This window comes from Chaetura pelagica, unplaced genomic scaffold (genome assembly GCF_000747805.2).
Source record: "Chaetura pelagica isolate M959 unplaced genomic scaffold, ChaPel_1.0 scaffold405, whole genome shotgun sequence".
Classification (NCBI taxonomy): Eukaryota; Metazoa; Chordata; class Aves; order Apodiformes; family Apodidae; genus Chaetura; species Chaetura pelagica.
In genome coordinates this window covers 2,211,307-2,235,227 of record NW_009953489.1, presented here as the reverse complement: position 1 = coordinate 2,235,227, position 23,921 = coordinate 2,211,307, and the positions used below count along the sequence as shown (strand labels likewise).

General features: G+C 42.2%; 1 protein-coding gene across 1 annotated transcript in view; it reads left to right on the top strand.

Annotated features, from left to right (window-relative positions):
- DAB2IP (DAB2 interacting protein) overlaps nucleotides 1-23,921 on the top strand; it is a 136,914-nt gene that overhangs the window by 5,683 nt on the left and 107,310 nt on the right. Inside the window, exon 2 of the mRNA XM_009998939.1 lies at nucleotides 11,928-12,031. Within this exon, the coding sequence (XP_009997241.1) occupies nucleotides 11,928-12,031 (104 nt within the window). The remainder of the gene's footprint in view (nucleotides 1-11,927; nucleotides 12,032-23,921) is intronic.

Sequence of the window (23,921 nt, the reverse complement as noted above, 5' to 3'; positions counted from 1 at the left end):
AGCAGGATTCTCATGATTGCTTATGTATTAGAGTAAATTTGTCTCCTTACAGTAAGGCAGTCCAAACAATTTAGAGACAGAGCTGCCTTTTAAAGCTGTTAAACCTGTATTTCCCTTGAAAGTCTTCTAGTGTGCCACTAATCCCTGAAGTTATTGCACTGAAGACACTCTATAATCCTTTCATTTACTCTGCTCTCAACAGAGAGGGGCTGAGCTGGGTCACATTCTGTATTTGGGCATTCATAGTTTTGCTTTTTTTGACTCAGACACTGACTGGGGGTAGTTTGCTTTCCTTTTAAACACTGCAGGGAATATTTTAAATTTAGATATTAATTGCCTGTGTGTTTGTGTATGCATATTAAAAAAGGTACACAAACCTCAGAACTCCCTGTTTTATCCAGCTTTGGGGTCAGGTTTTTAAACTGAGTTTCCTCAGTCCCCTCTGGCAGTCAGCACATGTAGATATTGATGGCTTCTTGAAAACTCATAACCAACATAGAGCTGGTGAGGGTCAAGAAACAGCATTAGCCACAGGTAATTTCTGAAAGCCTCAACTCCCCAGACCTACAGGAGACAAAGCTCTGACTGAAGTTTCCTCAGTGGTGCTGGAGATAAAGCTTTATGGTGATGAGGAGTGCTAAGCAAGTGTTACTCTTGTTTTAAACAGCAATACTGTAAAAGACTGTTCAGAGCAGTGCACTAGTTGCCTGAATTTGGAAGGTTTGTCCTGTCCATTGCTGCTTGCTCGTATGAAGGACACGTTTTTGTTGTAAGTTTGTTCTTGAGAGCCAGGCTGGGAGTCCTGATGTGCTCTTGGAGGTTCGTTTATGAATCCTGGCTACTCAGCAGTACTTCAGAAGTTCATTTTAAGTTGAGCACTGAAGCATTCACTCTGGGGAAAAGCATGTCCTGCAATTGTATAGACTTGGAGAAACATTGACAAGAATAAAGATGGCCAGAGCTTTGCTTCATTAACATTTGCACTGAAAGAGGAATCCTCAGATGCTGAGCACTTAATGTGTCTTTCTGAAGAAACCAATTTATTTGAAATGCATGTTTCTTTTGTACATTATGTGGTCACATTTTTTATTTCTTATAGCACTTCTGCATCAGTGAATTTCTTGTAGAGTTAGAGACAAAGCCTAGGCTTGGTCTGAAGTATCCGAATGTGGTAATAGGTGGACTGTTGTAAAATTTGGCATCTGGAGTTAAATTACAGGATGCTTCTTAAGCTTCTTGGTTACTACAGGAACAAGTAATAGTCATCCTTCATGATTAAGCAGTGTCCATGGTAACCAAGCGAGCAAGTTTTAAATGAAAGATATTTTCCCTTTACATTTTTAGCAGTCAAAGGTTAACAGTTATTACCTCCATACCCTTAGATGGGAACAATTTTTGATCTGGCTGGTGCATTTTAAGTGAGAACATTTGGTGTTCATTTACATAACTTTACTTCCAGGACCAGCTGAATTTTGGATGAATACCAAGATAAAATTTCTGGGAGTGGGGTGTAGTGCAATAATCTCCCTGGGAAGAGTCAGTGCTGTTGTCAGGTGCTGAATCCTTGTGCAGTGTTGCAGTGTGTGGCTGAGCAGCTCCTGTGCTGCTCCTCAGCATGACTGCAGTTCAGTGGGGGAGGAAGGAATCCCTCCATATACCCTGCATATTTTTTAGGATGGAAAATGCAAGTGTAAGTGTTAGTGTAGCCTGCTCCCTTCCACTTCAAAAATAGGATGGGAAATGTACAAGTGGCTATAGCCCTGCTAGATGCCTGTCTGTAATCGACTACACGTTTGTGTCAGTAGGTAAACAGTGGGTATCACATCAAAAAGCGTGGCAACACATTCCCAAAGCTATAGCACAATGGCTGTAAGTTAGTTGCATAAAAAAATAGAGTAGTTTCAATGGTGGTTGCTGTATGTCCATCTGTGGTGCAAGTTTATTTACATCAAATAAGAAAACATGACTGCCTTTTAAGGTTTTATTTCCCGTTTCTTTCTTTGGCACTGGCATTGTTTGCTTGAAAACAAAAAAAGTAAGCTTGTGAAGCTGACTGCAAGTGTGTTTCCAGAGCATGCATGTGTGAGAAGCAGAAATGCTCACCCACCCCCAAAGGAAATAGAAGTATCAGGCACAATAAATGTCACTGATACATACAAGCAAATGCAGAACATTTGTGTAAGTAGTTGGCTTTAAAAAATAATCAGGTTGGCAGAGAAGCTGACACTTTCCATAAGCAATATCTTCTACCTAATGCATTTTAAAGTGAAGGAGACTTGTTACTGCTTGGCAGGGGAACTCTGAAGCCTCCTGCAGAAATGTTTGGAAAAACAGAAAAAAAAGATTCTTGGCTATCCCTAATGCTATTCCTAGTCCTAACCCTTGCAGATGTACTTGGAGGAGGAACAGTGTTTCCAGGCTTTCCTGCTGCTGCTGCTTGTTGATGCTGGCTTTTACCTGCTTCATCAGGAGAGATACTATATTTTGTCCAGTAGCTACCAAAAATCACTGCTATCCACTTAGGAAAAATCTGTTACTCTTCTGTAAGTATTTTCAATGAAACTGTATCTGAAGTAGCCAGTGTTAAATCCCAACCTCCTGCTTTCCTGAGCAGTATTAAAGTTCCTGCAATGTTAAGGCAATCTAACTTTGATTAATTGGCTCTGGGCATTAAGACACTTTTAGGCTGATGTAAGAACTGCACATATACTATGTGAATTCCAAATCTTCATGTTTGGTCTATTATGCAGATGGATGTGAGTAGAGATATGGATGTGACCCCATTTATCTCTGTAATGAAGTGCCATCAATAGAACATCTGTTTCTTTGCTGTAGAAGATGAAACCTCTGATGAATCATGCTTTTAAATTAAGTATTTATTTATTTCATTCCCGTTTTGCCAGTACAGACCTGTTACAGCAGCCACCACACAGCACTGGAAAAAGGACCTAGGAATGAGACTGCACAAAGTTTTCAGTCCTGCTGTGCTGCTCTTCCAGCCACAAACCTCTGGGAACAGGTTGGCAGGTCACCTGCCCACGTAGGCTATGGAGAAACCCCCAACCCAAGCACGAGGACACCTTGCCAAGGGAAGGTTTGTTTCCCTGCTGGGAAACAAAGGCAGGGCTGGGATCTTGCTGAGCACCCCCTGTGGCCCCGTGTGCCTCCAGGGTCTTCACTTGCCTCTGAAATCAGAAGCTAAGAGGGCCAAAGTACCGCAGCACAGGCTGTTCTGGTGAGATTTCCAATTCCCTCTGCAATCCCAGGCGTTTGAATGAAATGGGAGGCCTGGCAGGACCTGGCAGTTGCAAGTGGCAGAGGGTTGTGTTCTCCCTGCCCTGTCCCGGGGGTTGGGACAGGTTGCATCCGCAGTGACGGGGATTACAGAGCCAGGAAGTCCCCCACTGCCTCGGATCGCCTCTGCCAGCAGCAGCCGTGCTGATGAAGTGCTGCAGAGAGCAGCACGGTAACAGTGTAGAATCCTTGCAGAAGTGTTAAGCATGATGGATGAACATAATTTAAATCTCCCCAGAGCTGACTTCTTGTTCTCCAGATTCCATGTTGCTTGTCTTTATCATCACATATGAGGAAGCTGATGTTCCATTTCACTTTATCATCCTTTCCAGTTTAACCAGGGTATTAGCAGTCTCCATGAGCTGGTACCCAACCAGGCTAGAATTTCATCTTTTTCTGATGTATTTTTTAAGCCTGGGCTTGATTTCAATTTAACCCTGGAGAAAAGGCTCCTAATGATGTGCCGATAGCAAAAGAATAATTTGTTCTGTAGATATCATACCAGAGAAAGATAAATATCATACATATTTTATTTCAGAGACTGATAAATAATGAGTAAAAATACTACATATATGTATATACATATCTAATTAAAAATACCAGGCAGTAAAATGGAGTTTGCAATAAAGGCTGCTCAATCAGCATGGTTTGCTGTTTATATTTGGAAAGGGAGTTAATTTTCTGGATGCCTCAGAGTCTTTCCCTGGCAGCAGGTCTGGGGACCTGCAGTTGTGCCTTCCTTTTCGACGTGGATCTGTTTCTTCAGTTTTGTAGTGCACGGAAGTAAGTGTGTATATTTTCTGACTCCTCTTGTTGAGATTTATCCATACTTTGCTTTCCCTGTTTTCTCATTTTTGCTATTTTCATCTTTTATTTTTGCCCTCCTGTCTCTGCCAGGCAGGGCAGATCTCTGTCACTGGCTTGGTCGGTGCTGGAGGTTCCTTGGCAAGCGAAGGGGCTTCAGCTCCCTCTAGTGAGGCACCTGGATTTCTGCTCTGACAGAGCAACACTCCCTTCACCACACTGGTGGGTGAAGGGAGAACCGGGGCTTGTTCCAGCTCGGAAGGGTGGAAAGCCTAACTGAGCTTTCCAGGAGAGGAGAGGCTGCAAATCTGGGCAGCCGAAGCCCACAGAAAGTCAAGAGAAAAGAGCAGTAAGTCCCATTTCTGCTTAGATACATCAAAAGGCACCTGGGCATGGGGCTGGGAAAAGAATTCTCTCACTGGGTAACCCTAGAGAAAATAGAGGAATAGATACAGATCAAGTGCACAGAAAAATATCATGGGTAGCATGGCTTGTTTCAGTCCTAGATTCAAGAGTCACTAAAAGCACTTGCTCAGCAGCAGTATGAGGGATATTAAATACTGCAGAAGTCATGATATCTAGGAACCTGGCACAGGGATGATACCAGATCCATGAAAGTGCACAGAGTGCCATGGTGAAGGTCAATGTCACTTGAAATCATTATTGAATAAGAAAAAAGCTCTTCCTTCAGAAGATCTTAGTCCCACTTTGAGAGAAAATGGTCATAATTTTTAGCTGATAGGAAACAGTGTGGTCTGATATGTTCTCTGGGTTGAATTGTTTTCTATTTTCCAGCCAGTTCTAATAAGGCTCTTAAGTTCACCCAACTGTCCCAGCCACTGCTCTTGTAGCTGCAGAAGATCACGTGCCTCTTCAGGTGCTTCAGGTACTGTTTTATGCTTTCAGGCAGGGACAGGATTGAGGCAGAGACAGCATTCCTTCTGTTAAGCTGAATGGAGTGGTTTTGTAACACTTAAGTCACCTGTGAGGGAAATAAAGGTAATGGTAAGAAGCTAGGTCTGTTTGGTGTAGTCCCTGTGGATAGCATTAGCTATAGGCATACAGCCAGCCCCTGAGGGTTTCATGCTAAGTATTCCATGTCAGAGTGTAGCACAAAAGGCAAGTAATTATCCCAATTTATTTTTCTGTTTTCTGTGTAAATGGTTACGTAAGTGAGAATACTTTTATCAGCTATAGTTCTGTAAATAGTGCCCTTAATTGTCTGAAAAGGTTGTGAGAGCATGAGAACACAAGACTTTTTTCTGCTTAGAGCAGAGAATAGAACACTGATTATGATGTAGGAGAGTTGTGGGTACAGCCAGGGGGATTGCTGTGCTTGATCGAAGTGTATTTAAGCTAAAGATTCTAAGATGCAAATGAAATCATTTTATTCTAACATAAAAAGTGGAAGTGATGCAAACTTTCATTAGCCTGGAGAACACCTGCTCGGAGGGCTCGTTAGCTTTGCTTTTCAATGAGCCTGATTTTTCAGGGGGCAGCATTACCTGCCCTAAACTTTTGCTTCTCAACCATCTTTATTTAAAAGTCAATGCTATTGCCTAATAAAGGTTTGACTTTTAATTAATTTTGTGTGGCATAATGGTTATAATATTGCTGTAAGGGATCAACTGGGATTCCCTGTGGAATCAGCAGGGCACTGGGCGATGTGTTCCTATAAATAGTTCTGCAGGTAATTGCACAAGGAACCTGGCCTTGCAGCTGTGTTTCTAGTCCAGATGATAGGAGCAGGGGCAGGGTGTTAGCAAGGGCATTCATAACCTGTCACTGGTTCTCCACTGACCCTTGTCCACTGGAAATCAGTTGTTCTTGCATCTCTGCTTCCCATTTTAAGTTATTCATGCCTTGTGAAGGGGAAAGTTGACTCAACTCAGCATTTATTACTTTCTGTCATTGCTTATTCCCAGGGTAATATTCCACTTTCAAAAAGTGCCACTATTCTAATAGCAGTTTCTAAATACCTCTTTGGATCCATCTTTCCTCCCGGACTCATGTGACCACCTAGAGCTGTCTGAAATGCAGATTTTTCTTTTGGGTATTCAGAATCACACAGACATTACAAATATCTGCTCTCCAGGGATTATTTTTAATTCATAAATGCTCCTGTGAGCAGTGTTAAATAAAATCACTTCTGTCACTATGTGCCTCCTCCTCTCCTCTGCTGGGTTTGTAGCAAGGAGTTATTAGATAATGCAGAAATTAGAGGAATAACACTTAAATTCATTAAGCAATAAAATTAATTCACAGAGTGTAATTGTAGAAGCAGGAGACCGGTAATTCCTGTTCCCTCTGGTTTCGCAGAAACTCCACCCTGGTAAGCTCTCGGGGGCACCTGGAGATGGCAGGCACTGAAGCAGTGGGGCAGGACAGGGAGGAGCACACACCTTCAGCCTGATCCCTGCCCAAGGTCGGAGCCAGCCTGACCTCTTCCCGGACTGACCACAGGATCTTTTCCACCAGCTTTTCCTTCTAATGAACTCTTACGTTTTCTGCATTACATCCGGATCATCTGGTGAAGTTTGTTGTCCTTTAAAGTCTCCTTTCGGTAGCGCACGTCCTGCGGTGCGGTGCAGGAAGCTGGCCTCCTGCCGTGTCCCCAGCGCTGCTGGCTCCTCTGGCATTCCAGTCATACTTCTCTTTCTTGCTGGCTCTGATGAAGTCATCATCTCTACTTCTCCTCTTATTCCTGGCTGGCTCGGGGTGCCATGGCATGGGCGCTGCTGACAAGCACAGCTTCCTTTTGGTGAGTTGAGGGAGACATTTCCTCATTGCTAACTTCTCTGAGGCACATTCAGTTCTGTACCTCCCTTTCTTGTTTGGGGTTGGAGCAGTTTCGTGTCAGAAAATCAAGTTGCAGGGAAGTGCCTACTTGCTAGTTATTCTTTCCAGCTGGTTCTCTTTGCTTTTGTTCATTCTGTCTCTTCCACTGGCTGATCCCTGGAATTGCTTGTGAGAGGAGAGCAGGAAAGGGGAAGAGCGTGACAAGAAATGAACAAACAGGAGTTAATGTATTTAATTTCCACTGATGAGAGCATAATCCTGATGATCTCTTGGACTAGCTGTGATTCACAAGAGCAGGTAATGCAAATGTATCAACATCTCACTTGCTAAGTGATAAGTAAACTGTGTTAATATTTGTTGGTGTGTTTGCTACACATAATGACCTGCTCTGTAGCAGTGTCTGAGAAGCTGCAAGAAAGGGAGCAGTGATGTTGAGCGGGTTAAAGAAGAGCTGGAGTGCCAGAAGTTCCTCACAGCTTGTTCTGCTGCTAATGTCCTGGAAGCCTTGGGGCAGAATTGCTGCACTGCTCTGTAACTGTTCTGCAGCATGCAGAACAGGCAGGGAAAAGTGCAGTAAGGAGTATTTATTTGATCGATTAACATACCTTGAATTAGTTAACAAATCAAATGTCTTTACTGCTGTACAGTTTCAGAAATGTTCAGAGGCTCTGGGTCCTCAGTGGCTGTGCAATGTTTACAGGGTTGTGCCAGTGTGGGCACTAACCCTGGCAGCTTAAAAAAAATCCTAGTGTGTTACACACCAAGCAGCATTTTGGACCCAGCTCTGTGTGATAACCTGGGAGAGGTTTCAGGGGTTTGATAATTGCAAGGAAGTTTCTCTTTGAAGATTTGGGGGAAACCCAAAACACTGCAGACTTTTGTAAATATTTGGAAAAGCAGGAAGCACTTTTGTTTGTTTTTTCTTTCTTTCTTCTGTGATTGCATAAGGTGGATGAGCCCCAGCACAGTGTCTGGGAGAAACGGAACAGGGCTGTTTCTGGGGACACTGAGTACATGTTCATCAAAAAAGAACTGGGAGATCCAGGGGAGCAGGGTTCTGCAGCATCGAGGGTGGGCGAAAAGCAGAGTATGAGCAGAATGGCCTGGTTACCATTGGGCAAGCTTGGAAAAGGGCAGGAGAAATGCTGTCAACAATGAGGAGAAAATTACATGAAGAATTTAGATCAGAATGGCCACAGTCTTCCTCAGGGTGACTTATGAACCTTTTCCAGTGTAATTTTGAGACTTTTAATTCTAAAGGGAGAGGTGACATACTTAGGTGGGCCTGCATGATTCAGCTGTCCCACAGTAATTAGACAATGTCTAATTGCTCGTCTGTATCTCTCCCATCCTTTATTTGGATATTGCACTGTGGGCTGGTGGAAATGGTGGAGAATCAGAGCTATCCCCTTCTGTGGGCACCTGCTTCTGCACACTGGCATTTCTACTGCTCGGTAACCTGCCTTTCCTCACTATGCCCTAGGAAGCAGTTTGGAGATTCAGGATGCCTGCACTATAATCCTCATTTAATAGACTGTTGCTTCAGTGATTTTCAGGCCTCTGTGTCATAAAAGAAAGATCTGGAGGTTTTAAGGTCATAACAAGTTGAGGTCTTCGGGACAGCAAATAGTGTCCCAAGATACTGTGTGTTTAAGTCCCCAGATCAAATCTGATATACAGCAAATAAATGGACAAATGAAGGTATAATCCTGGAATTTCTATGAGCTGAGGGATAGCATTCAGCTATCAGAGAAATTCAGTTTCTAGTGAGGATGTTATCTGCTAATACTGAGTGCTTTTGGAAATGTCATTCCGTGGTTAGCTGCCTGCAGTAATCCTGTTCCTCATTCTCCAGTCCTTTATCTTGGGATACAAAATCAATGGCGGACATTCATTAATGAAACCTTGCAGTGTTCCCATGGGATTTTCAAGGTTTTTATCAAATTGTTGTGAATCTGATAAAAAGCATTAAAATGTCCAAGGGTCACACTATGAGTCAGTAACAGAGGTCAGTGTAGGACCCTGGACGCTGTGTGCTATTGCGAGGTGAGCCAGAACTACCATAGTCCATTCAGCCTGGAATGGTGTGGAAGTCCAGGAGAGGAGGAAGATGTGTTAGAGGTTGTGAGGCAAAGACTGAAATGAGATGCTGAATCTGATCTCTTGTAACTTTCTCGTCTTATGCACAAATGGACAGATTTTTCAGAAAACACAGAAAATGAGGCTGGAAAGGTTTTCAGGTTTAAGATGGGCTCAAACATATATTTATCTCTCTAGGCAATCAATTCCAATGTATAACTGTCCGTGTCAAGAGAAGACTTTTTCCAATGGCTAACCTAAATATCTTCTGCTGTAAATGAAGACATTTCTTCTTCAGCCTCTAGTGGCTTCAGAGAGAGTTTTTATGATTGCCTTACGACGACCTTTCCCAGGTGCTGCTGTGGGCCTGCTGAAGCAGACATTGCCAGTGTCTTGGCAGAGTAAACTGGCCTAAGACTTTTCCTCTAACCCTCAAGAATTCCAACCTTTATGTATTTATGCTGTTTGGTATGTAGAACTGTTCAGCTATAGATTTCTGGTAGTTAGGAGTTACTGATTTACCTGTAAGCTATTTTTGCTTCCCTTTAAAACAGCCCTCCCCGCTCGCCCCAAACCCCTACGCCCAACCCTCCTTCTAGTTATTTCTGGTTTCTTGTAAAGTGTTTGTCACGAGTCTCTCCTGCAAAGCCTCTCCTCTCCAGTGATACCCACACTGCTTAAACTAAGCTAAAATGGAGATTTGACTTGATACTTTATGAACCATAAGCTTAAGAATAGCAGGAAGCCTGAGGTCCTAACCCAGCTCTGGATGTTGCTCTGGGTCACACTGGTGTGTTTGCTGGTTCTGCTTCAGGTATCTTTTAATGATGAAGTAAGAATTTCAGACTTCAGTTTGTGACTGAAGAATTTCAGTTTGTGACTTCAGTGCAATCAGACCCAGGTATCAATCAGCCCTGGGTGCTAACACTCTGCCTTTCTCTGAAGAGGTCTGACCTGTGGGGTTGAACGAGGAAGCAGATTGTCAGATTACTGAGACAAGTGTGTGCCTTGGTCTGACAAACCACTGTGGTGCAGGTCAGCAGTGCTGGAAAGCCTGTGTGGAACACCAAGTGGAACACCCTCTGTGCTGAAGGCAGGAGGTGTGTTGGGCTGGGCAGCACAGCTCAGTGCCTGCCATTTCTCACAGCAGCTTTTCACGTGATCCCATCGTTCCTGTTTCCCAGCCATGTATATGAGAAATGCTTTAAACAACTTTTATTTTTCTGCTCATTAAGAAAATGCAAAGAAGCTTCTTTGGCTGTCTTGTCATCTTGAACTCACTTCCAAAATGCTGTGATCATGTAGTTTCTTTATGTCAGTCCAAAAATAAAGAAGGCCACTGTTGAAAGGAATGGGGTGGGAACCGTAGTGTGGAAGGAGATGACACCGAAGGACTTGATCACCTCCTTGAAAGTCCAAATGCAGCATTCTGCAAAGACAGTGGCCAAGAAATGAGAAGGTTTTTCTGAAAGCTGTGAAGGCAATGAACTGCCTGATTTGGGCTCTCTGGCTCTCCCACAGGTTATGTGGCTGCTGGTGTGGAATTATGGGCAGGATCTGCAACCAAGGAAGATGTCACTGAACAGGCACTTCACCCAGTCCATGGGTGGGATCTCTCAGCCTGTCCTTTTTGCTTAGTTAAAGATTCATCTCAGGAGCTGTTGAGTGGAACTGCAGGTATTAGTTGTTTCTTATAGATCTCGGGTGATGGCAGCCTTTGGCAAAGGGAGAACCTTGTTAAGGGGACAACTCTCCTTGCCAAGACCTGATGGCAGCAAATTGGAGATCAGAGACTGAGAACTGGCAAACAAACCACCTCTAGGTTACATCAGTTTCTGAGCCATTCTGAAGTGTAGGTTGTTCCATCTTCAGATTTCTTTGCATCTTAATTTATAGAAGCATTCCTTTGATTTCACTTTGCAGCAGGTGTTCTTCTTCTTCTTCTCATTCCCAACCCAAAATCCTAGCAATGATGGAATGTTCAATGGTATGCCTATTGCTTGTGAAATTGGGCAGTAGAAGGTGTTCCCCCAGTGTTTATTTCAGCTCCACTTTAAAATTTATTTTTATTATCATAATTTTTAAAAAGAGAACAACTGTGTGAAAAACCTGCCTTTCAGTGTCATTCTAAAATTGTTGTTTATTTGCTGTTGTCTTTGCTTGGATTCTGTCTTGTTTAGTAAATAACTCAGTGTTACATATCCAGAGACTTCTTCAAAAGTTGTAGGGATTTCTACAGATCAGAAGAGTTTGTGAATAAGGTGACACAAAGGATAGAAACTACTTGTGCAGAAGAAGCCTACAGGTAGAGAGAAATTCAGTCAGCAGAAGTCCAGCCCAGTGGATGTGGATAAATAAAAAGGATGAGCTTCATTTATCTCCTCCAAAGCCTTCACTGTTCTGTATTCAGAAGACCATGATTTGATGTCAGAGGACAACATTTCAATGTGTGTCAGTATATGACCAAAAAATGGCTGGAGGACTTAGAGAGAGAACTTAAGGCTCCTGTGCCTGCAACCCCATTGGCAGTTTCCCTTAGGAGCGTCCAGTCCACAAGTGCATGGATCCGTACTTGGTGTATAACTCTAAGTCAGCTCAATATGTTTTCTGTTTACCCACCTGCAGACTGGAAATGATGCTGCTGCCAACCTGTCAGGCATTATCTGAAACTTACAGTTGTATAAAACCTGCTAATTGTTGAATCACAGAATCATAGGATCATAGCATCATATAATCACCTGCTAATTGCTGAAGATGAAATTCTTGCTGAATGAAATGTTGCTCTAGGCAGCTGTGGGAAATCCGAGCAGGTGCAGTGGGGTGGTTGTGTTGACCCATTTGCAAGGGCATCTCGAAGGAAGAAGCCACGTTTTGCATGGCCTGCTGATGCTCCTGGGCTGTCCCTGTGCTCCTGTGTTTGTAACTGTCCTTTGTTTGCTGTCCCCTGGCAGAGTCGCCCCCGGAGCGGTGCGGGCAGCGGCGCAGCATGCCCAGTGGGGGCACTGAGAGGAATCCCCCCATGGAGCCCCCTGCCACCACGCCCTTCCGGGTCACCGTAAGTGTCTCTCCATCTTAATGATTGTTATGGCATCTTAATTAGTATTACGGGATTCTGCCAAAAGGAAGAGGAACTTGCTCATCCTGAGAGAAGAGGTGGTGCACATGAAACTAGTTGATTACTTGTTTTTAAGTAAAGTTGTTAGATCCTGTTGGCAACAAACAGCTGTAAAATATTTCTTGGGACAACAACAAGTTTTGAATATGAATCTGGAGCAAGTTTGGGTAAGTTATTTAACTTGGGGGGCTTTTCTAGTGCCATTTTCCTTTGTGAATCCTGGGGTGGTGCAGTATGTCTATAGATGTCTTTACTGGTCTGCAACTGGACAGTATGTCCTCATACAGAGAAAAGTCTGTAGAAGATCCCATCTAACTTCTAGAGTAGACCACAGTAATTTTTATCACAAAGATTGTGTTATCAAGCAAATAGTATCAAATCCAAGGAATTATTTAATTTAGGAAGACGCTCAGCTGACAACTAGAATCATAATGGTGGGATCAAAATTTGTCTATAGCGGGCAATAGGCATGCAGCTGAGCATTGCTGGGGGCTTTGTTCTAATGCATAATCAGCCTGGACACATCTGTAGTTACTGCAATAGAGTCTTGGGAAAATGAGCCTTTGTAAGCAGCTGAAGTTACCAAGGTCTTTTGAAAATGAGCCTTTGTAAGTAGCTGAAGTTACCAAGGTCTTTTGGGCAACATTTAGGGGAACCTCAAGTAAGAGGAAGAGAAATCTATTTAAAGAGTTAAATAAATACAAGCATAAAGCATACCCAGCTGGAGAAGGATGTAGCCAGTGTGGGCAATAGCAAAAGCAATCAGCAGGTTATCTTTTCAAGAGAAACATGTCTGCTATAAGTTGAGAATAAGTTTGCACACAGGTATTTTTATTCAGAGAAGAGGCAAATGGTCTTGGAGCTGGTTTGCTCGATATAGTTTATAGGTTTTCTCTGCAGGCCACACCTACCTTACAGGCTCAGCTGCGTCGTAACAAACTTAGGTAGAACCAGAACTGCCAAGGAAAGACTGGTGCAATCAAAAAAATATCTGAGCACACCCAGTTCACCTGAGAACATTTGCATGGATGGATGAATCATTAATAGCAGTTTGGCTAAGTAGTTTATTTTAGTTCTATAAATTGTGTGCTTGTGAATGCCTGGCATTCTCTGTGGAGTCACATTCTGTAGCCATTATATGCAAACTTTGTGCTGAGTACATGAGAGTATGTTTTTTGGTACTGCCCTGTTTACTAAATGAAACAGGAAGAAGTGCTGGAAAAAGCGAGTGGAGGCAGGAAGTGAGCTCTGTTTTGGAGGAGAGTGCACAGTACCTGGCAAGAGAATGAAACAGAAAAACAATGGAGTGTGAGATGTCTTTATGCATTTGCTGGAACAAATGTTTGTTTTCTTTTTCTGGAGTTGATGAAAGTTATTTTCCTAAAACCTCCCTGTTCCAACAGGTCAGAACACAAGAGGGATCATCTTTGGTCTGATTCCCCTTGTGGTATCACCTTCTTGCTAAGCACAGTGTATCTTGTTTCAATGTCAAGAGGGAAACTCATTTTTCTCCCTAAGCCCCTTGTTCCACAGGCCATGTGCCATCTGTCTGAATTGATTATCAGTTACAAACACTCCAGTTCTGAGCATGGCAGCCAGACCCATGTCAAGCTAAGTGAACAGGCAGGCTCCTGCTTCATGCCTTTCATTTATCAGACTCTATCTGTTGCAGTAAATGGGTATCTTTGAACCTTCAACAATGTACTACTGGTTGATGAAAAGGCAAGGCATTACAGGAAAATTTGGATTCTTCACAAAACAGAGTATTGGGGAGTATTTCTCTTAGTGTACTTGTAGTCAGTGAAAATAAAATGTTCTTTATTTCTTTTCCAATGGTGTAAGTCCTGCTTTATGTTTTTAGAGAAATTATTCCTGTCTTTAAGCAGGTTAGTTCCTGTTAGTGAAACATCCGAAGTGGGATGAGGTTGCTTGTTTTGACTGGCTCTGAGATTCAGGATGGATTGAATAGGGGCAGGCATCACACAGGGAATACCCAGCATTTGTCTTCTCTGCATTACAAAGCACTATCATCCCAATTCTGTTCCTGCTCAGCCCTCCAAATGTTATTGCCATTAATATGAATGGCTTCATTACATACAGTTTTTATGGCTGCCCAGATTTCAGCAGATGTCTGACTTAAGAAATATATTCTCCCTCACCTTCCTTCATTAACCAGAGGAACATTAGCAGTCAGTCCACTCCAGCCACTGGGAATAGTAATTAGTGCTTTAGTTTAGTGGTAATGGGATTATTACTTTGGAGCCTGCTGCTGTATGTTCTGATGTTGCAAGCTTTTCATATTTTACAGCTGATTGTTCTTCCCTGACATCTCCATCCTTCAGCTGTTGGGTCTCCAAGGGGTGGGTAAGCTCAGGAGCCGTTGAATCCAGCTCTTCTGCCAGTGTTGCACTCCCGGTTGCTTCCATTCATTTGCAGTCTAAAGCAAGCCAGGGCAGAAGTGCTCCCTTCCCACACAGAAGTTTAGCAGGCCAGTTTCAGTCAGTTGGACATTATGGGTTTTATAGCAACTTCAGAAAGCAATAGTTTAAGGTAGTGTTTGAGTTATAGAGAATAACCTTGAAAATCAAGTCTTAAGATTTCTACATCATAATTTCAACTAGTTGTTCTTACTTCTTCTACAAAAGGAAGGTTTTAAAAGGAAGTTCTGGTCCTGATAAATTTATTATATCTGATACATTCGCGGAAGAGACTAACTGTCCTCACACACATTTGCATAAGACATTTTTAGAGTTAAATTGTCTTGTTGGAAACAGTCCTAATTGTCAGATTCTGCCCCTTGAATAGAGACACCTAATTAACAAGTGCTTCAAGAAAAGTCAATATCTAAGGATAGAAAAAGAAAGACAAGGTTTGACTTAGCACATTGGTTAAAATGTTGCCTGCTTAGGTAGTGACCTGGAGCTGTCTCCACTGAGAACAGGTAACTGGCAGCAGCACCAGAGCTGTAGGCACCGGTGTGACCCAGGGCAAGGGCTGGGCTCTGCTGCCTGCCCAGGGAGGTGCTGAACCTTGGGGCTGCCTGGCAGTGCCCGGCAGGAGCAGGCAGGGACATATTTAGCCTCTGCACTAAATCCAAAGAGGCTCAGGTGTGAGGTGCGTTAAACCTGAACTTTGTGTTTTATCAAACACAGGAAGCAGAAGAATGGAAGCTCTGCTGGGTAATAAATAAATCCTCCTGCTCTCCCCATTGCAGGGAAACCGTGAGCAAGCGTGGGCTTGCTGAGGCTGGTCGTGTGGGGACTTCTCGCCCATCTCATTAGGGTGCTGCCATCTGTTGGCTGCTTCTGTTAGAGCCGGATGGATTTACTGCTCTGCAGACACCCCAGGCCAAGCACAAGGCCAAATTGGTTAAGAACTTGTGCAAAACAGTTGGACTATGTGATTGGATCAAGATACCAGGCTGATTTCATGCTGTTAGTCTACCTCACTGTGTGTGCAAGAAGCCTCCTTCCAAATGGAGTGAATTAATATAACAGTTATAGTCTGAATATTTTTACATGTTTTGAGCATGGCTCTCTGCCTTTCTTACCCAGAAAAACTTAATAGGGTTTAGGATTTTCTTCTCTCCAGAGCTTTAATCCTCAATTCTAGTATCAATCATTTGCTCTCCAGGATCTCAAAAAACAGTCCTGTGCTTCTTCTGGTTGCAGCCACATTGGCTACCAAAAAACCCCAAAACAAAGCAACAAAATAAACCCAAAGCACATTGCAGCTATAAGCTACATGGTCAGACTGTCCATCCATGGAACTGTGTGAATTGGATTGGAAGGTAAACAATTTTCAAAGAAGCTTCAAAGGCCAAATCCAGGTGTATAAACACACTTTTCCCCAGCTCGTTGTCAGTCATGAAGCTGAGAATCATCTCATTTTCTCATCTTCCTTCATCACCTGTTTATTGTCTGTTGTCCTGCACTTCGAGTGTGGGGTCTTGGAGCAGGAATTGTCCTTTTGGTTCATTTGTCCCTGACTTTCAGATCCTCTAATAATGAAGCATTTATAGTCACAAATAAATAAGAAAATGTGTTTAGGTTTTAGTTCTTCTTCTGCTTGTAATATTAACTTATTTTCCAGCAGTTTTTCTGCTGGTTTGGGTTGGGTACACAGCAGAATTTATAGTGATACATTATAAGCTGCTCTTATGGCATTCCTCCATCTATCCTGTTTTTAATCCTTGATAAATGAAGGATTAAATACTAATGGCATATGGGGAAATGGAAACTCCTGGAGAGATGAAAGTGAGGAACCCTTCTACTATTCCTCTTCACTGAACATAATCCTAAATAATGGGATCCTAGTTCAAGCTGCTGTGGACGTGATATTGAAGGATTTTTTCCCCAAGTTTTTGCCTGTGCATGTTTTCCTTTTTGTTTTAAATTATATTTTTCAAAAACAGTCGTGTAAATTATAATAGTTTGACTTTGGAGACTTTATCTTCCTGTATTATGTGAAGAGCTGAATGGTGCTTCCCTCGGCATGATCATCCAGGCTTTAATTGAAATGTAATTGTTTACTAAACCATTTCAACTAGAAGAGAAAATTACTATCATTTTGGTGTGTGGCTGCATACATTAAAGTGCCCCTTTTACGGGGACTGAATTTAAGAAGAATGGGAACATTTTCACAGATGATATACAAACAGAAAGCTATTATCATTAAAATGTCAACTGCAACTGAATTTGGATAACCAGTGGTAGTGGCAGGAAGAAATACGTAAATTACCTTGAGGATGTGTCTGTCAATTCATTCACTGTTTCTGGAGCAAGACATGCTTGGAAGCTTTGAGTTTCTGAGCATTTTAGGGATTGGAAGAAAAACAAGGTCATTTTGAGCATTTGAAGTTATTTCTAGTCTGGCTGGTACTATTTTGCAAAGATTAGGAGTGCTAACCTGACTGTCAGATTCTTTTTTTGTCAGGTACAACAGCTGCACACAGACTGGGTACTCTTATAGCATCTTTGGCCAATGGACTGTCAGGGTCTCCATGAAGGGGGCTGGTTATGAGCACCCTCATTTTACTGCTGGGAAAACTGAAGAAGGGAAAGTTAACTAACTTACATGTGATCATGTAGCAAAGCTGGGAAATATGTCCTGAGCTGAATTTCTTAATTTCTAATTCCCAGTCCTGATGTTAACCAGTAGCTAAGCTACTCCTAATTACTTCTCTGAAATCCTCCTTCAGTTTCAAGAGATTTAAATACTCTTCTCAAACTTGATACTGTCATGTAAAAATGAGTAAGAGGTTTTCTGGACTCCCAAGTCTTAGTGCCCAGGTCAGACATGCCTGTCTTTCTTACTTGCTCTGCCAGCACTCCATGTTGTTGGGTTTTCAATTGTGTACTATTAAAATTAGAGCTTTCTGTCTCATTTTTTGAGTCTGACCTTGTATATTGAAAATTTTCTAAGTAAACTTGGAGTTTCCAGTTGGGGAAGTGCTGGAAGACAGCACAGTTAGAGATACGTGGGGTTGTCAGATTTCAGCACAGAGATGCAGTTCAAACCACTGTGGATTTATTACGTGCATCAAGCAGGAGACAGGAATGACAGGATAAAAGACACGGTGCTATGACCTCCTTTACTGAAAAGGACTCAGCAAGGCAGGGTATGGATTTTTTTTTCCTTTTTGAACTGAATATGTTCCAGGGAGGTCTCTTTTTCACAGCCTGCAGCTGTCTATAGGACAGTTTTACAGAAAGGAGGAGGCACAAGGGCTCATCAACAGCTTAATTCACACACTGAGACCACTCTTCTTTACAATAGTAGTAATCCTGTTTTGGTTTTTCTGGGGAGGAGCTTGGCTTTGGGCTGCCTTTGATTGCTATCAAACTGAGATGGTTGGACAGCAGAGCCCTCTGTTCCTCAGCAAGGCTGGCTCTGATTTGTGGCAGTAAGGAGGGACGGAAGATGACCTGGTATTGCTGGCATCTGTTAGATGCTTTGTACAAGAGGAATTAATAGAGCTTGGACAGTTCCTGAAGGGTAAGGATCCACACAGCACCCAGGCAGATGCTCAACAATGGCAGCTTCTACCAAGAGGGCAATGGTCGTGGGTCAGTACATTGCTGGGCCTCAACCACTATGGAAACATATTCAGGACTAGGGGGGACTTGCTTCCTGTGTTAGTCCCAGGCAGTGGAGCAACAGGAGAGCTTATGGTTTCAGGGAAAATAGAGTAATGCACAGGTGAGAAAGGGGAAAATAAACATTTCAGCAAGTGGTCTGGCTCAGCAGTCGTCATAAATCAGCATGATTCTGTTGATTTCATGTAGCTAATCCAGATGCTTCTACTTTGCCCTCCTTTGAAGACAGCTGGACCCCTTCCTGTGGGGTATGTGAAACCCATGGGCTTTCAGAGCTTTGTCCAGGGTCCAGAGGAGGCCAACAGCAGAAACATCCTTGTAGCTGGAGAGAGACTGGGGACAGGGAGGGAGTGAGGGTGAAAAAGCAGCTTTGTGCTCCCTTGTCCTAGAAAGGCTGAGAAGCTGCTGTGGGAGAAACCTGTGTTGTTCTCAGGATTTTTTTTCACTTCTCTTTAGATCCCTTCATTCCTCCACTCCTGTAGAAGCAGTGTTGTAGCATATGAGAAATACCAACAGTTCCTGTCTGTTTTCATGGAGAGAGCCTGTGGGAGGAATATTTAAAATTTAGGCTGTAAGGAGGGCTAATAGGAAATGCTAATTCCCATTTCATTCTTTTGATCAGTGTCTATTGAATGATAATTACAGTGATAGTGCTTGGCACTTCTGTAGCACCTTTCATCTGAGGCTGTTTAAGCATTCTGCCAATCTGAATGAATCTAAGCTTGCAGTCACTGTGGGGTTGCAGTTTGTCATGCTGCCTGAAAATAAGTGGGAAACTAAGGCATGGAGAGATTATGTGACCTTCTCCATCTGTCATAATCTGGAAGGGCTGGATCTGCGTTGTAGTTCTGCTGGTCATCTTACAAGGAACAAAAACAACTCAAGGGATCCTTTAAAATGGTGAAAATTATTAAAACTGTCCAGATGCCCAGCCTTCACTCTCTAAAACATGTTTGTTTGGTAGGTTTTGGCAATTTCACAATTTAATATACGCTCAGGTGCTCTGTTGTGTTTCTATCTGTTGCAATTGTTTGAATTTCCCCCACAAAGACGTACAAACAATCTAAAACTCTCACTGGATTTTTCAGCATCACTGAAACTGATTCATACCAGTTCTTTAGAGTCTCCCATTTCCCAAGGATGATTTGAACCTCTTGCTCATTTCAAAACTACTACAAATTTGGTGGCATTTCGAACTCTTCCCAGGAAGCCCAAATGTAAACACCCTGTACTAATTAATAGGCTTTAGGGAGACAAATGAATCTGTCTAGTTTCATTTTTGTGAAATGAATGAAAGACATAAAGTAAACAGAGAAAGCTTTAATCTGCTTAAACCTTTAGGCACTGAAAAACCCCCAGATTGCTGGTAGCACAGAGAAAAGACGACCATTAATATATACAACTTGACAGTGTCCCTTTAATTTGTTTCTGGGTCACACACAAATGTTCCAATTTAAGCTTCAGAAATGCAGTGAAAGGCTTTGGAGCCAAGAGCATCTGCCTGAAACATGAGTTTCATATTTGACTGAGTAACTCTTACTGCAAAATTACACAATGAATCCCTACATTCAAAGGATAATAATAATTTTTTATTCTAAACATATCATCCACCAACTGCTTTTTGAAATTTATTGCCCTAGCAGATGGTTTTGTAGAAAATGTTTTGTTAAAAGCACGCAAGATTTGTCAATGAAAATGCAGCGACTTGATGTTGATACCTGGATGTAAACTAAGAGTTGGTCATCAATATTGTGGAAAATGGGGTGATCTCTTCCACTATGTTCTTTGCTGTGAAGATTTCAGATGGAAGGGAGCAGGAAGATGCCTGATGACGAGATACAACTTGACATCCGTGTGCTGCTCCAAGGCCATAAATCAAAGTAGGGATTCAAAGGATAATAATAATTTTTTATTCTAAACATATCATCCACCAACTGCTTTTTGAAATTTATTGCCCTAGCAGATGGTTTTGTAGAAAATGTTTTGTTAAAAGCACGCAAGATTTGTCAATGAAAATGCAGCGACTTGATGTTGATACCTGGATGTAAACTAAGAGTTGGTCATCAATATTGTGGAAAATGGGGTGATCTCTTCCACTATGTTCTTTGCTGTGAAGATTTCAGATGGAAGGGAGCAGGAAGATGCCTGATGACGAGATACAACTTGACATCCGTGTGCTGCTCCAAGGCCATAAATCAAAGAAGGGAAAGCACATATAAAACACATTAATGAAGCAGTTTACTCTGTATCATATAGCAGAAGTGGACTTTAAAAGAGAACATTAATGTAAACAGATTTATGGAGATGGTTTTCTCAACTCCTGTGTGTTTATTGCTCATCTTGGAGAGCTTTGATACCTGTTTTAACATGAGGCAATGTATTTGAATGGTTAGACTGCTGGCATAGGCATGAAGCACTCTTGAGAAATAATCCTGGCATGGCAGCTTATCTGCTCAACAGTCAAGTGTAACAAATCACTGAGACACCTCTGCCTTTCAGCTCGTTTCCTCTGTGATCTGCCAAAGGAATCTATTTTGACAATGTTTCCTACCTGCTCTCCCACCCCTACCCGTGCTTCCTCATTTCTTCCCTTCTGGGACAGTGAGCTTGTTGAAACATCTTCCTGTGGACGGTCTTTTAAAAGGCATGTTCTCATTTTTGATCTTGTAAAAGAATTAAGTTTGCCCTCTGAGATGGTTGACTCCATTGTGCCAGTTAACTAAGACAATGTTTCACCCCAGTGAGGTTCTTTCCAGGTGACATCCTTGGTTGGCTTCATCTAGGCAGTTTTTTTCTAGTCACTCCTCTCTTTGGGTAAATAACTGGTTTTATTATTCAGGGTTACTTGCATTCCACCTGTGTCTCTGTTTCTGCATCATTCATCCTTGATTGCTCAATTGCCCTTCTCCCACCTTCCTAAGGAATAATTATCTGTCTTGTGTGAGTATGAAATGTTGACAGGATGATAATTACAGAACTGTGAACAAATAATCCAGAGTTGAGTGGTTCTGTTTTAATAGGAGAACAAAAGAATCTAAATTGAGGAATCAGGCAATCCCTGAATAACAATGGCTCTGAGATGCAGTTGTGTTCTAGATCCTTCCTGGCAGTTCTAGTCCTTCATCCAGACTCTGTTAATGTCCCACCTGCTCCATGTGCATGTTCCATTCAAGTCATCAGCACTGGTTCAAAAGTGCAGACAGAGAGTTCCTGAGTTTGCCATTACTTTGCCTGCCTGAAGTTTTTTGGTAGTTCTCTTGGTCAGGGACTGTGTGCTGGCTGAGAGTGATTATTTCAGGGACTGGGAGAGAAAAAGCAGAAAAGGAACAGAGAAATTCTGCAAGGAAACATTTAGCAGAATATTGGGAAAAATGTCCTGAGAGATGCGTGGCACAGAGAGCTGCCAGGCTGGGTGGTTCCTTCTTCAGGGCAGTGGGAGAAGACCTGGAGACTGAGACTATTTGAACAAGATTGGTAGAATCTCTGCAAAGATAGAACATAAGCAGCAATCCTTTATTGGCCAGAGGAGGGGGGGAAGGATGAGCTGTTATGTGTTGAATGTCGCTGCTTCTATCTGTGATTTGCTGATACTTGTATGTACGAGATTTCCCGTATTCCTCATTAACCCTCAGTGCCTCTCATTTGATGTAATTCCAGTTTTCATGACCTAGACAGACCCACACTGTCCCTTTGATGACCTGTGGACTTCAGTGCATCTTCATCTGATTTTCCAAATGGACTGAACTGAGTGTTTCCAATGACACTGCAAATGTGATTAATCTTTTGCCATAGAAGGGCAGTGTTGCTAAGCAGCACTTACCAACACAGGCTGCGTCTCACATTCCAGGGCTGCTTCATGGCCTGGCTCACAGACAGACCCTCTCGTGTGCTGCAGAGCTGGAGCTCTGGGTTTATTTCCTAACTCTGGATGCCAGAGCACAAGTGTGACCCTAGCGTGTGCAGCTGCGGGATTGGAGTATTCATTGCCATCTATCACTGGACATGTAATGTTTTTGAAGCTATCTTTTCATTCTTTTGGGGTTTTATCTTAATTCCAGGACACTTATGTCTCAGAGTCTCTCTTTCCTTGTCCCTATAGAATTATGTTTTAAGGTAATATCACTCAGAGCAAATTGGTGGTTCCTGGATGGATGTTACTTCCAGAATTAAGGAGGTTATTTTATATATAAAATAAACTAACATTCTAAAGCCCAGAATAAGGACAAGTTGGTAGAAAATATTTACTCACGATTTTACACCTATAAGCTTATTCCTGATATAATAGGAACCATGGACTCGTATGAAACACTGCATGACACAGCTATATTTGTGGCAAGTACTTATTTATGACAGTTTCATTATTATGAAAAAAATATTGTGAAAAAAAAATTCTGACATCCTCCCAAGTCCTCTGTAGCTGAGATTTGCTATAACTGAAACAAAAAGATATGGAAGAACTATAAAAATAACTCCATCTGTTCACTAGTTCCTGTGATCTCTTTCTAGTGTTTATTCTGTATGGTCCTTGAGTAAGAGCATAAACGAGAACTTCTGGCTGCTCCTTCAGTGTTCCTGTTGGACCAGCACTCTCCCAGTGCCCATGGTTCAGACCCTCACACTTTGTCCCATGTGTTTTTGGCCAGCTCCTCTCTTCTTGTCCTTCCTCCTTGTGCTTAGAAAATATTAAGACCTGCCAGGACTTTCCCTAACAAAGCTGCTCTTGATATATCCAGCTCAAGTGATTATTTTTAGTTACATCATATCTATTGTGTTTCCTTGGTGCTGACTTTTTACCTTTAAAACTTTATCGTGTGGGTTCACTGCAAATGAACATGAATGGTGTGGGAGTCAGTTTCAGACGTGCATCATTACTTTGTGTTTAATAAACCATGAGCTGAAGATTTTGCTGCCTTTAACAGTTTCCTCAGTTTTGCATCCCTCCCTTCTTTCTCCCTCTTCTTTCGTGTTTTCTTGTCATTGGCCCAGGGGGTGTGAACTTACACAGATCCTGCATCTCAAAGGCATAGGGTTCCAATGGGTTTGCACACAAGCTTTAAAAGAATTATAATATTTTAAATATGCAAGTGTTATAAAATAAGATTATTTCCAGGGCTTCAGTAATTGGAAATGCAAAAATTGATAATCAGGAAAAATTAAAATGAGAGTTCATCACCTTTCTCCATCTGCAGCCAGATGATGGCATCAGATTTTGGGTTAGTCCAAATATGTAAGAAAAGCCAGCCCAAATCACAGCAGAGTTAATTGTCCTGATTTGAATTGTGCTTCTCATGTTACAGCTTAAGTAGCAGTGCTTGTGATGAAGCCATTCCTCAAAAGGATTTGTTTTGGTTTTTTTCTGCCTTCATTCTTTGTGTCTTCTTATAACTTCAGTCAGCTCTTCTGATTAGAGCAATTGTATTTCAGACTTGAGGATGTCAGAGTCAAAACTGCAGAAACAAAACAAGAAAAGCAAAGTCCTTGCACTGAAAAAAGTTAAACTGCAGCACACAATTCTGCCCCAGACAGCTTTCAACAGAAACCTTAAAAGCATATAAAGAACATATAATATACAGGACAATACTTTAATTACTAGAACTCACAAGAATGCAGCAAGGCTAGAGGAGTAGGCAATGTTCATAGGGCAGGATTAGCCTAATTTGTCTGTAGATCAGAATCAAATGTTTAAAGTAATAAATGAAGAAGAACTGGATTATTTTCTCATGTTCTCAGCA